The 13,848-nt window shown below is 42.5% G+C and overlaps 3 protein-coding genes across 3 annotated transcripts in view; all 3 read right to left on the bottom strand.

Annotated features, from left to right (window-relative positions):
* Positions 1–1,416: 1,416 nt before the first annotated feature.
* LOC101852173 lies at positions 1,417–2,316 on the bottom strand. The gene has a single exon (XM_005096949.1). The coding sequence runs from the start codon at positions 2,314–2,316 to the stop codon at positions 1,417–1,419; it is 900 nt and encodes a 299-aa protein (XP_005097006.1).
* A 1,354-nt stretch (positions 2,317–3,670) lies between these two features.
* LOC101851945 lies at positions 3,671–4,741 on the bottom strand. Its single transcript, XM_005096948.1, has one exon. It carries the CDS (start codon positions 4,739–4,741, stop codon positions 3,671–3,673), a length of 1,071 nt encoding a protein of 356 aa, XP_005097005.1.
* Positions 4,742–11,361: 6,620 nt separating this feature from the next.
* LOC101851729 (alpha-(1,3)-fucosyltransferase fut-6) overlaps positions 11,362–13,848 on the bottom strand; it is a gene marked incomplete in the record, with an annotated part of 13,712 nt that continues 11,225 nt past the window's right edge. The window contains 1 exon segment of the mRNA XM_013081696.2: positions 11,362–11,611. Coding sequence (XP_012937150.1) covers positions 11,431–11,611 — 181 coding nt within the window.

Raw genomic sequence — 13,848 nt, 5'->3', positions numbered from 1 at the left:
TCCGGTATTCTTCAATCTTCCCGGAAGGAGCAATAAAAATACAAGTTAAACAAATTAACTAACTTTGCACGCATCTTCTCGATCTACTTGACTCTTATTTTTATACCGCGTGAAGCGACGAAGACCAAAAGCTATTTTTAGATCCAGACATCAGCTGAAAAATGCGTGCTTACGGCGCAGCTGCGATGACTTTTGACCCCTGCTCGATCTAGATTTCTTGGTCGAGAAAATTTTTTTCGGTCAATTTCATCGGTTAACCGAACAGTTTTGCATTTAACCGATCATTACTCGACCAAGATTTTTCGCTTACTCGCACACCACAAGTGGCCAGACTTCACTGCCGACTAATGCTAATCCAAAATGCCTGATAGGCGTATCTATCTTTAACATACTCCCCACCTTGGATTAGCTCCCCTGACAATCCGAAAAGTCAACAATCCAATTACTGGTAGCTAATGTAACTTCAATCAGTACTCCAATTCAATATCAAACATTCACAGCTCAAAATACCGCAAGAGAAAAAAAGTGAATAAATTCTCATAACCTTAACCGTATTAGGTTCATCAATCTAAGAATATTCATGTAATACTCAAATACATCTCTGTCTCAGATCAACATTCTGGACTGGTTTTACATCAATATCAATAAGCCGCATTATCAATCTCAGAAGTCCCAAGTCTAGGAATGTACCTGTAGCTTCCCATTAAATCCAAGTGCTGTCCATAACCAACTTCTATTTATCAAGCGTACTGCCCACTCTTCCAAAGTCATCATGCTAATACTAAATAGACTTCTACTGTCAAATAATCATAAGTCATTCATACGCTGTATCATTACTCAACAATTACAAATCATATCCAATTTCTATCAAGTAGGCAAACCTTGCTACTATCTATCAGGGACCAATCTATAGAAATCATACAGTCATGTATCAGTGTCATACACGAATCAAACAAAGTGTGTCAAATGACCTCCATCAGAAAGTAAGCCTACCATGGCTCAAGTACCAAAATAATTCTTCTGAGCATATTACTACACATCATCAAGATCAATAAAACTAAATTTCAAAGGATAGAATATTGTTCTTGTCCTGTAAACAAAACATAAACATCCATCTGAATGTACCGGTAATAAAAGGAACAATCTAAAGCACCCATAGAAATTGAACAAAATCAATGAGTAAATCCTTCCAATTCTCAAGTTAAATCAAACCAAGTCACTAACAATATTTATGTTATGTTGACCAAATGTGAATTCAGATTTACAGTTAACATAAAGTCATTGTAATAATAGTGTAACCTGTCACAATCCCTGGTGCAGTTTAAATAGCCACAGTCTTACAAGTCAAGAATTGCCCTTCTTTTGATCACCCTCCCTGAGGAAGACACAGTCTCCCTTGAATTCTCAGACCCTTCGTCAGTGACAGTGGTTTCCCCAGACGCCCCATGGGTCTGAATCCCCTTGAAGAGGACCCTGCAATTCCCCTTCTTCATTATCTTGTTCTTCAAAAATCTCTAGCTTGTGAAGTCTCTGAATGGGTCTGCTAATTTTCCCTTTACCTGTTTTCAACTCCACTGCTCGGACAAACCCATCTCTTCCAGGGTACAACTTTGTGACAACAGCTAAAGGCCATTGTAACCTAGGCCTGCCTTCCTCTCTGATGAGAGCTAGTGAGCCAATCTTCATCTCTTCATTGGGCTTCCTCAGTCTCATAGGTGGCAAACATCTTATGTATTCATTCTGCCACACTCTCCAAAATTGTTCAATTGCATTTTGCCGTACTTGCTCTCTCCTCTGGAAGTCTGCAAAGTCTCTGCAGTAGTCTGTGATCTCTGCTGAAACCATGGGTGTCCCTCTGCCAATGAGGAAATGAGACGGTGTCAAAGGATTCTTCATTTCAGCTGCATACGTGAGAGGTCGAGAGTTGATACAAGCCTCTACTTCATGTATGAGAGTCTCCAGGTGCGTCCTTGTCACTGATCTCTTTCCATTTGTTTTCCGAAGTCCAGATTTAGTCGATCGGATGAGACGCTCCCTCCAACCTTCCCACCATGGCGCAAGGGGGGCATTGGATTTCCATGTGATTGTCATAGGACCCATCTGACATTGAATGAGATTACTCACCCCTTTGAATGTCTTGGCGTTATCTGAGTAAATCACTGAGGGAATGCCACGCCTTGCTGAAAATCTCCGAAGAGCCAAAATGCAATCTTCTACAGACAATGAGTCAACTAGTTCAATGTGAACAGCCCTTGTCAACGCACAGGCAATCATGAGAATGTATAACTTCTTCTCTCCAGTGTCTACACAGTACATTGGGCCTGCATGGTCCACCCCCACAACAGAAAAAGGTGGGGCCCTGGTTATCCTCTCTCTTGGCAATGGCGCTGTTGCCTGATCCTGTGGTCTGGAATCCTGTTTTGACAACTTATGCACTGCTTGCAGACTTTCCTGGATAACGTTCTCACTCCTGATATCCAGTATTTGTTTCTCATAGCTGTGATCAAAGTTTCCACTCCTGCATGTTTCATTTGCATGTGTTGCGAGCGATTCAAAAGAAATGAGAAACGCCCCTTTGGTAACACCACTGGGTGCTTTTCATCATACATAAGGCTTGGGGCATTCTCCAGTCGGCCCTTGACCCGGACCAATCCATCCTCTCCTAAGAAAGGTGCGAGTGCTGCTATCGGGGACCTCTTGCTCACTGTTTTCTTTTCTTGCAGGTCATAGATTTCCTGTCTGTAATGCTCTCTTTGGATGCATTTGAGGAGAGTCGTTCTCGCCTGGTTTATTTCATCTGATGAAATTCTTTGTGAGAAATTCTGTGACTTTGGTTTCCTCAAATTTCCTATGAAGCTAAGCACCCATGCTGTTACTCTTAACAGCTTTCCAAACTGCCCAAATCTGTGATAATCGATGAATGGGTTCCTTTCACCTGTGACAGATATCAGCACAACCTCTGACCCTGCCATTTCACTTTCTGTCTCTAGTATCCTTTCTTGTTCAGATTTCATCAAGGATCCTTTGGTTGGTTCAGGACAAGAATGTTTCAGCCATTCAGGTCCATTTTTACACAGCAAGGAATTCATCAATCCTCTAGCTTTCAAGCCCCTGGTTAAGAGATCAGCAGGATTGACCCTTCCTGGGCAGTGTTACCAGTTGGCTGGGTTTGTCAGTTCTTGTATCTCTGTCACTCGGTTACAGACAAATTGTTTCCATTTGTGCGGTTCGCCTTGTATCCAGTGCAGCACTATCTTTGAGTCTGTCCAACAGGTGTAGGGTATGTTTGTTGCCAGTTTGAGTGCTCTCTTCACAAATACCACCAGTCTAGCCATCAAAACTGCTGCCAAGAGTTCAAGTCTTGGGAGAGTTATCTTCTTCAGTGGAGCACAACTCTAGCCTTTGATAAGATCAGTGATGTTTCAATTGAAGTTGTATTCACAACCCTCAAATAAATGCAGCATCCATAGGCCTTTTCTGACGCATCAGAGAAAGCAATCAGTTCCATTGCTTCAATGCTACTCCAGGCCTGGGTTGATAGGCAGCGGGGAAGTCCCCAGTTCCTAATTTCCTGTAGTCCCTCGATCCATTTCGAGACTGGTTCTTGTATATCGTCTGGTAGTGCTTGATCCCAGTCATGGCCTGCCCTCCAGACCTGCTGAAAGAGTATCTACAAAGTGATGGTGTATGGGGTCAGCATTCCAAGAGGGTCAAAAACTCTGGCAATGATGCTCAGTAGTTTTCTCTTCGTCAACACCATCTCTGTTGATACTTCAAGGGTCTCAAAGTTGAAGCAGTCCTCCACGGTGTTCCATGAGATTCCAGTTACCTTTGCGCCTGTGGCTTCTGTGGATACATGGAATGTCTTACCTGTTGCTTCTCTAGCCCTACAACTGTTTGATGCCCATTTTGTAAGAGGAAATCCTCCCTGTTCCAAAGTTTCCCTTGCTTTTGTCATCATTTCCACCAATTCTTCTTCGGTGTCCGCTCCTGTCAGCCAGTCATCAACATAGAGGTTTTCTCTGAGTTCTCTCACCGTCCTGGAATCTGCAAACTTTTCAAGATGGAATCTCAATGTTGCATTCAATAAAAAGGGGCTACAAGCATTTCCAAAGATGACTCTGTCGAATCTCATCACTCTGATTTGATTGTTGACATCCCACAGGAATCGGTGTACATTCTGGTCCTCTTTGTTGAGTTTGATCTGTAGGAAGGCCTTTTGAATGTCTGCCGTCAGTCCAAATTTCCATCTTCTGAAACGTAGAAGCACTTGAATTAACTCTGGAATCAAATTTGGACCCGTCTCAATACAGTCATTTAAGGAGATTCCATTCTTACCTCTGGCTGAGGCATCGAACACTGGCCTGACCTTGGTTGTAATGCTATCTTCTCTGACCACTGGCCTGTGTGGGAGATAGAAAACTGTCTGCTCCGTCTCTAGTTCATCCTGTGAAATTTCATGAATTATTCCATCCTTCTCTAAGTCAGCTAACACAGAATCATACCTTTCCCTCAACTGAGGGTTCTTTGACAGCTTTCTGGTCAGTCTCTCAAGCCGCACATAGGCTTCTTCTTCATTTGTCATCAACAAGGTTCTATTCTTCCAGGGCAGTCTTACCTCGTATCTGTTTCCATCAAACAGGATGTCTTTGTTAAAGGTTTTCAGTACCTTCTCTTCATCCGGAGTGGGCATACCATTATTCTCATTTCCCACAATCCCAACTGATTCCAAGTCCCACATTTGTCTGATGACCCTTTCAGAAATTTCATAATGACAGAAAAGGGCTCTGCCCTGAGTCTGTGTAAACAGCCTCTTTTCATCTGTCCCAGTTGTACCACCCTTCTCTGTCCCCGACTGTTCTATCGAGCAGTTCTTTTGCTCTGACTAAGCTTCTGGTTTTTATATCTCGGAAGTCTGCAGCATTGTTTATTTCTGTCTCTAACTGCTCTATTTGAGCCCTTCTTCGACCTTTTGTTGGCAGAGGTCGAACGCCTCCAGTCTCTTTTGGAATTGTTCGATTCCGAATTCTAGTTCTGTTGCACTCAGTAACACTTTTCCCTCTGCTTTAGTCAGCAGATCCTGGAGTGCTTTCTCTGCTCTAGTGAGCCAACTTTTGGCTGATGTCCTGGTTCTAAAGGCCTGAGATGGCAAAACAACCACCCCAGTTTCACTTTCTTCAGCCTCGGCCATTCTTCTGTCTTGTCTTCAATCTAGATCTAGGCCTTCTCAGGATCTAGAATCTAGGCCTATCGATACTCGATACTCAGGTCCTCTTTCTCTTAGACTCACCACTTCTAAACGAAACTCCCGGATTTCGGCACCATTTAATGAATGTAGATCTAGATCTAATAGTTTTCTTTCCCATCAGCAGTCATGCAAGCATAACAGTTCAGATTCGTTTTCAAAGGGTAAAGTTTATTAAGAGAAATTTGAGCAACACGCTCTCAACAAAACCATGAGTATCAACCTGTGTTGTCAGCCGTTAGATCTTTCCACAACAAAACAAAAAGTAACATCCGTCATCCCCTCCCGGTCACATTCCGGTGGCCAGACTTCACTGTCGACTAATGCTAATCCAAAATGCCTGATAGTGATAGGCTTATCTATCTTTAATAGTTTCTGAACACTTTTCAAATACTAAGAGATCGTATACGAATCTAGTTCCATCGACGCACAAGAACGTACAGACTCACATGCTCAATTGTACTGCTCTTTTTTTTGTAGCATTGTATGCGTTTTTACGCCCTCATAGACACAATTTAGATCATCTAGGAAGCGGGCTTCCGACACTGCATGTCAGGGCCATCCCTCGCTTAGAGGGATACTTCTCAGTTGAAAAGTCAAGATACTGGATACAAATTGTCTACTCACTCGGGAATCGAACTCGTGTCTCCTGTTTGTTGCAGCGAAGCGCCTGACTGCTACAACACAGACGCTGGTGCACTACCTTTGTACTCAGGGAACGTTACGATAGACAGACAGATAGATAGCTAAATAGCTAGATAGCTAGATAGCTAGATAGATAGATAGCTAGATAGCTAGATAGATAGATAGATAGATAGATAGATAGATAAACAGATAGATAGATAGAAAGATATACTTTAGAAAAAATAACACGCTTCATTAGTTGTAAGACTGTGAATTCAAATTATGCTAACATGTAGATGAGAGCTAGGTTTCGAAGTGGGTGATGCTAGTTCGAATCCTTAACAGGCCTTTCTTGAACTTAAGTTAATCCAGCAGATCAACTCGCTAATATCAGAAATGGACATTGAATTCAGAGATTCAGCCTTGAAAACATCCTCACCATGCCAAGACATTCGTTAAATCCACACCAAAAGAGACGATAACGACATAATTTAAATTTAGTTACTTTAGGCATTCAGGAGGCTGCTTTCGGCTCTGCCTGTCAGGGCTAACCCAGGCTGAGAAAGGTACAACGTCCCAGTAGAAGGACCAGCATGCTGGATAGCAATTCTTTTCAAACAGGAATCAAACTCAGGTCGTCTGCTTGCAATAGCACAGCTGATTCCGTTTCACCTCGCGAGGAAGTAGTTAGATCTCGCCCACTTTCTATGACATCACCCTTATGTATAAGTGAACTACTGAAACCATGGGCTCATGACAAAAGAAAAGAACGATGAGAGGTGCAAATATATCCGTTTATTTGTTTACGCCGTCAACGAAAAATTGTTTTGCTTCAATGTTTAATTTTGCTTGATGAAAAGGCAACAATCGATTTGAATTATGTATTATCTCAAAATCAATTTAAAGAAAAATTGTCAAAACTCGCCCACATGGTGCATGGAATGTTCATGATTTATATGGCACAGTGCTCTCACTCATTACATGAAATACAATGAAAGTGTAATAAAAAAACCCACCACCGCATCCCCCCCTCCAACCCCCCCCCAACAAATAAACCACACACAAAACACCCCCAAAAGCCAACAACTTGAACAACAACAACAACAACAACAACAACAACAACAACAACAACAACAACAACAACAATAACAACAACAACAACCAAATATTAAAAAGAGGCTAAATATATACAGATGCAAACATAAAACCACCACCCCCATACCAGCAAATTTGTATCTCTATCTATTCCCCTCTACTTACTCGTCTTGACCCTATAAATTAGGTACCAATACGGACAATGTCACCGCCATAATAAGAGACTTCGGGCAAACTTTCGGAATCTTCGGTGACACTTTAAAGACGACTCCACAAGGGAGTGGAAAAGACGGTGCCCACCTCGTGACTTGTAAAGCAGAGAAATGTAGGACTAACGTTATCTGTACAATTAACTAAACTCGCCCAAAAAGTCAAGGAACAGCTTGTGTTTTCACCTGTCAAATTTAAACTTCAATATCTCACAAACCCGTTAAGATCAGTCAACCAAACTTGGCACATGCACTGACAACTAGACACAGTTTGCCTGTACAGCAAATTTGCCCGCACTAGCTTCACAGTGACGGCGCAGGGCTGTCTGAAACACAGTCGAAAATCATGAAAAATGGGCTAAATTTCTCTGCTTCAGCAACATTGGCATAGGGACTGTTAGCTAAAACCAATGATAGTACATAACAAGATGGGCCACTTCTCTCTTTGAGCCAATTAAAAAAGTGTCCTCCAAATTTGGTGGCGCCCTCTTCACAAAAGCGCACTCTTTGCGAACAGAGTTACCCTACTTGAGTTTTACAAAATCAAAGTGAAACTAGCAAGTTTTTTGGATAAATTTCGGAAGAACGCTTTTTTAAAATGGTTACGCTGACAAAAAACCTCTTCCGGAGGAAAGGGTGATGGTTTTCTTTGTTTAATTTGACTTTAGAATGAAAGGCGAGAGGTCATTAAAATATAAAAAAACTAAAACTCCGCACTGAACGTACCCGAACTGCTGATGAACAGCAGTCGATCTGCGCACGCAAGGAGGTGCTATTCCTATTCTTCTTCTGGAAAAACGAAAGAGAGCTTCAAAACAGACTGCAGCGCCATCTGAAGCAAAGAGCATACTTCCTGCGGACACTTTTTTGGCTGAGTGGCCCATCTTGTTATGTATTATCATTGCTAAAACTAAGCTTGGCACGTGCTAAACAGATGTCTTAGGTGTGATTATTGCTCCCTTACAACCTTTTATAAGTTATAAGGCAGCGATTTTCAGACACGTCTCATTACAACACGATGGTCCAAGGACGAGTCCTTGCCTGGTTGCAAGATTACTCCACGTTCCCAATTATTGCACATCGACTTGGGGTGTCCCCATCAGTCATATGGAGGCTGCAAGAGCGATGACGAGCGACGGGAAGGGTCCAGGACAGGCCTCAACCAGGGTGCCATGTTTGACCAACGACAGCATCGACCGGTTCATTGTCAGACAGGCCGTGACGTCACGAACCACTACTTCAAATGGCACCAGGGACCAAGTACAGGTGACTGCCAATGTCCACGAGAACGAGGAGACGGTAAGGAACGGTATCCGTAGAGCCAAGTTCGCTTCTCGTGTCCCTGCCAGGTGCCCAAGGCACACACTGCCCCACACAGCAGCTGGTCGGGCGTGGTCTGCTCACCATTCACAGTGGACACAATGTCAGTGGGACCAGGTAGTCTTCTCGGACGAATCCAGATTCAACCTGCTGCACCCAGACAAGCGAGCCCACGTCTGGAGGCGCCGAGGAGAGCTGTTCCACACTGAGTGCATCCAGCAGGTGGCGCCCTACAGTGTGGGGAGGCTTTTCAGCTCACCACAAGACCCCCCTGTACCATATACAGGGCAATTTGACCGCAGAAAGGTACAGGAAGGAAATCCTGCAACCCCCTTGCTGTTTCTCTCCTGCCACAGATTGGACCCCAGGCTGTAATGCAGGACGACAACGCCACGCCACATCGCGCACGAATCGTTGGGGACTTCCTGTAGCAGCGAGCTGTCACCCGCATGGACTGACCAGCTTGTAGTCCGGATTTGAACCCAATAGAGAACATTTGGGATCCCACTGACCTGTGGCTAAGAGACAACCACTCTCCTGCACAAAACCTTAAGCAACTCTTGGCTACCTCGTCCAGAACCTACTGCAGCAACAAGTCCCCCGAAGGCATGTCCTGTCCATACGTCGACGCTGTGCCGAGTGTTTAATCAAACGGACTGGCTACACCCACTATTGACCATGTTCATGAAGAACTATGGCTATTCAGACTTTTGAAATCCGACCAGTGTGACTTAAACTCATATTACATGAACTTCTCGTTTTTGTTGAAATCTGAAATTGTACACACTTAATCTAAAGAGTTGAAAGCAACTTTTTGGAAAAAATGAATAAATTTGGTTAAACTGTTCTTCAGTTATCTTTCTTTGAATTTTTGTTCCTTGACTTTTTTGTGCGAGTTTACTAACCAGCTGTTGTTGTAACCATTTCTAGTTGGAGCTATGCTAGCCATGGATTTGTAACAGACTAAAAACGTTATTTGAGCGAAAGATTTATTTATCTTTCTTTTCTCTTGTGTATTTACTCTAAGACTAACCAGCTAGTTTCAAAATCCTAAATGCTGCAATTTTTTGTTACTACTAAACACAAATGCGCCAGATGATAGAATTGGGCAGGGTAAAACATACAACAACCAAAACAACAGCAACAACAACAACAACAACAACAACAACAACAACAACAACAACAACAACAACACCACCACCACCAACAACAACAACAACAGCAACAACAACAACAATGGGGACGTGCAATAACGGTGAGGTTGTAATATATGGCGCATCAGTACATTATGGATTTTGTTAAAAATACCCCAAGTGCACACAGAAGCAGAGAAAACGAAGAGACAAGCGACAACGAAATATAAGAACACAAAGAGCCCCAAATACTCCTTGAATTTAAAATCAAGTTCACCGGACAGTGGAATACTGGTGCGTGCTCGCAAGTAATAAGCCATATGGAAAAGAGAGGCGACCAGGAACCATTTGGTTGTGTTACATATAGATTAAAATATAGAGAAATAGACCCGACTTACAACATAACGTATTTGTGAAATTACCATTGCTAGGGTAAACCCTTCCGACTTTGCATCATCGTCCCACAGGCTGCAAAGGGTCTGATAAGAGTTTTTTCATTATATTTTGATGCTGGCTTGCCCAAACCCAATCGGTTGTCCAAAATCAAAGGGGATTTTTTTTGTCTGTCACGTCTAGACCATAATTTTTTAGTTCGGCCAATTAAAGAGCAGGCCATAATTTAAAAAAAAGATAAGAAAATGTAGGTCTGCTTACACCCCCTTTAATACACAGGTCATCATGGTGGGCTTCGACCCAACCTGTCAGTGGATAAATCTGGGCTGAGATAGATATAACCTCCCCATAGAAAGACCGAGATTCTCGACACAAATTTCTCCACACTCGGAATTCGAACTCAGGTCTCCCGCGGCAACAGAAAAGAGCCTAATCGTTAAACCGCGGCTTGTACTGAATGCTTCAAAGGGAACTGAAAAAAAGTCGAAATCTGAAGGTGTTTTAAGGTGACTAATAACACAGGTGCATCCCACTTTGGAGCAACATATGCGCTTTGTAAAAGCAGTCTATTTCCACGGCATTCCACAGCTTTTTGTCTGAAGATTTCGGACTCAACAGCTGGTGGTCAAAAAGGTGTAAATCTCGGGTCTCTACTACGACAAAGAAAAAACCCCCTATGTTCTCTCTCCCCCCCCCTCTTCTCCCCCCCCTCTCTCTCTCTCTCTCTCTCCCCCCCCCCCCGCTTGCATTGCAGCCCCTGTGACTATGTTTATAAGTAAAACGCCACTGCACAGGTTTTTGGCCAGCAGCATCTGTTACCCTCCGCGAACCGTTCTTTGGCCATGTTTAAGTGCATCATAAAACAACATGTAATAAATCATTGATTTAAAAAAGAGCTGCTACTCCCTTGAACGGTACTTCGGACAGTTTAGCTGAACAAGTTATAAATCGTTGATTACAACCCCCCCACCCCCCACCCCCCCAAAAAAACAACAAAAAAAAAGCACCCTCTAAAGAAACCCAAAAATACAAAGACAAAACCAAAAACAAATAAACAAACAAAACACACCCCAACATCGTTGAAAGCACACCTCGCGATGTTGGGTTTTACACACTACACTACCTATAGTTATACCAACCTTAATTTTCTAACGAAAAGTGTAAATGAACAAAATGCAAGAAGTAGTATAAAAATGCAGGACAAACACGCACGGAAAAAGACAAACTCCCCCCCCCCCCCAACCGACAACGAGAACAACAACAGCAGCAACAACAACAACAACAACAACAACAACAACAACAACAACAACAACAACAACAACAACAACAATAAACCCCTATCCAAGATAAATATTAGGTCTATTCAAGCTTGTGTTGCACCACGAAAGCGCATGTCTTGCACCTCACGTGATTAGTGACGTCCTGCTTTTCTCGACTTCTCATTTGTCAAGTCTGTGGGCGCCCAACATTGGGGGTCCAACTCCGTACCTTTTACACTTTTCTGCAGGTTTTCGTAATGTCCCGTGCTGGTATTGCGATGAAGCTTTTCACACAGTTGACAGTGGAATGGCTCCTGGCGCTGGAAAGTCCACCTGCAGGTTAAACAAAAAGTAATTAGATATCTAAATGCCAAAGGGTCATCGCCACAACATTTTTTTGGTTTTGTTTTGAGTTCATTTGAGGAAATAGAAGCAAATTAACATAAGAAAGGTTTTAGTGCTGGGAAAAAGTAAAACAGGCAGACAACGACTGGAAATCCCAATGTGTTCTCCATTGTCTTTGCCACTGTGCTTTTTCACTTGGAGCCCCTTCATTGATCATCGTGTCAACATTTGTTTCCATTGGTTTCTGCATCGGAAAAGAGGTACTGTAACAGCTCAAGGGCATGGCAGAAGGTGTGGAAACAAAACTGTAAGATATTAAAAACTTGTTGTTGTCACTAGATTAGAGACTTTCAATCGTGAAAGAGACTGCATTAAAGCCCGCTCCTCACGGGGACAAAAACACACATTCCGCTGAACCACCCAGGTCTAGACCCACTCTGACGACAGAATCAGCTGAGGCTACATACGTATCATCAGTAAGTGCGCCAAAAGACTTTACTTTAAATTACTGTAATCCTACGACTAACAGAGCGACGCTCGAATCCGAAAGGGCTAAGCAGCCCCAGTCAGCCCTGCGCGCTTGCAAGCAACTGACTTAAAAAGAGAGTTTGAGCGTTTTAGAGACTCTAACCCGTGTGCAAATCCCAGTTGGACTAAAACTGAACGACACGTCAACAGGGATAAAACAATGCCGAGGTGACCCTGAAAGTTCTTTCTTCTATTGACCCATCCCATACGTCTCGAGTTGACCGCGACAATGTGACATGTGCTAAGGCACAAATCAGATTTCTCCAAAGTGAATACGCGAATATAGTTGTTAAAAGTACTTTCAACAATGAAATATCCCGCATTTTCAGACAATTTGAAAACAATTCTGAGATCTTTAACGACGCATCTCCCTAAGAGTGGTTGCCGAGCTTGCTGCAGCACAATCGCGACAAGGTCAGCATAGATCTACCACTACCAACCCTCGCAGGGCTCGGGGTCGGACCTTCCCCCCTTTCCAGTTTGGAAGAGCAGGGGCACAGAGAAGTTACAACTACTCAGGTCACGGGGGATCCCTATTCGGCAGCAGTCGTCCGCCAATAAAGTCGAGGCCGGACGATGAATAATAGATACTCAGCCAATCAGGAGGCTGTATTTACGTTAAAGAACTGCCATTTCTCTTGGGGTGTGTATGTTTAATGTTTCAAGGTGCTGCTAGTCTGAGACTGGACAATTGGGTGAAAATAACGAACAATTCGGAAGTATTAAAATGGATATCTTGTGGAGTAAAAATTCATTATATTGATCTACCACAGCCTTTTCTTTTGAGAAACCCTGTATTGAGCACAAAAGAACAAGCCTTCGTTGAAAAGGAAATGAGAAAATTAGAGACTGTTAAGTGTATTCAGAAGTGCACACCTGACTTTTTTCTTCAATTTGTGAGTCCGATTCATTTAGTTCCCAAATAGCAAGGTGAATTTAGACTGGAGACAGACCTTAGGTATCTAAATAAACACTGTCAACCTCCGTCCTTTGTGTATTAGCGCATTGGCGACATCATCGAGGGTACCTACCGAGAAAACAATTCTGTAACCAGGGATATTAAGAACGGATTTTCTCACACTCCAGTGAGAAGACAGGACACTCAATATTTGTGTTTTTAGTTGAACAATATTTTTTTTTACATTGGTTAGTTCTACAAATTGGGGCAAATTTCAGCCAATATTTTTTTGCCAAGTCATTAGAGAGGTAATCTGCCTCCGCAGAACTATGCAAATTTAGATGGTCAAATTATGCCCCCCCCCCCAAAAAAAAAAGAAGCAAAATTAAGCAAAAATTATGCAAGTTACTGTAACACCATTTGTGACATGTTTTGCACTTTTTCGGCAAGAATTTTTATGTTTTATGTACAGAAACATTGAAAACAGAATATATCAGTATCTGTAATTTGTTGTGCATTTGGAAAGAAAACAATACAAATCAGAAAAAAACCCAACTTAAAAATATAATCTCTGTAACTTTCAGCTGTAGATCTAGAGAGGAAAAAAAAAGTAAAAAAAGTAAAAAAAAAAGAAAAAAGGACATCTAACCTCTGATACTGGCACATCATTAAGACCAGGGACACCTTCAAACGTGAAACATCAGCACACATGAGAACAACTTCTGATGGATTGAAAAATTGCAGATGCTCAAGGAACAAAATTATTACGTTGATTACTTCCCTTTAGTCACATTTGGGG

This window comes from Aplysia californica, unplaced genomic scaffold (genome assembly GCF_000002075.1).
Source record: "Aplysia californica isolate F4 #8 unplaced genomic scaffold, AplCal3.0 scaffold00142, whole genome shotgun sequence".
Lineage (NCBI taxonomy): Eukaryota > Metazoa > Mollusca > Gastropoda > Aplysiida > Aplysiidae > Aplysia > Aplysia californica.
Note: the sequence above shows the minus strand (reverse complement) of the source record. Positions and strands in the feature narration are given on the sequence as shown.

Bases quoted from the DNA above. Each gene is read 5' to 3' on its own strand.
- LOC101852173 (XM_005096949.1), bottom strand. From the start codon at position 2,316: ATGTACTGTGTAGACACTGGAGAGAAGAAGTTATACATTCTCATGATT.
- LOC101851945 (XM_005096948.1), bottom strand. From the start codon at position 4,741: ATGTGGGACTTGGAATCAGTTGGGATTGTGGGAAATGAGAATAATGGT.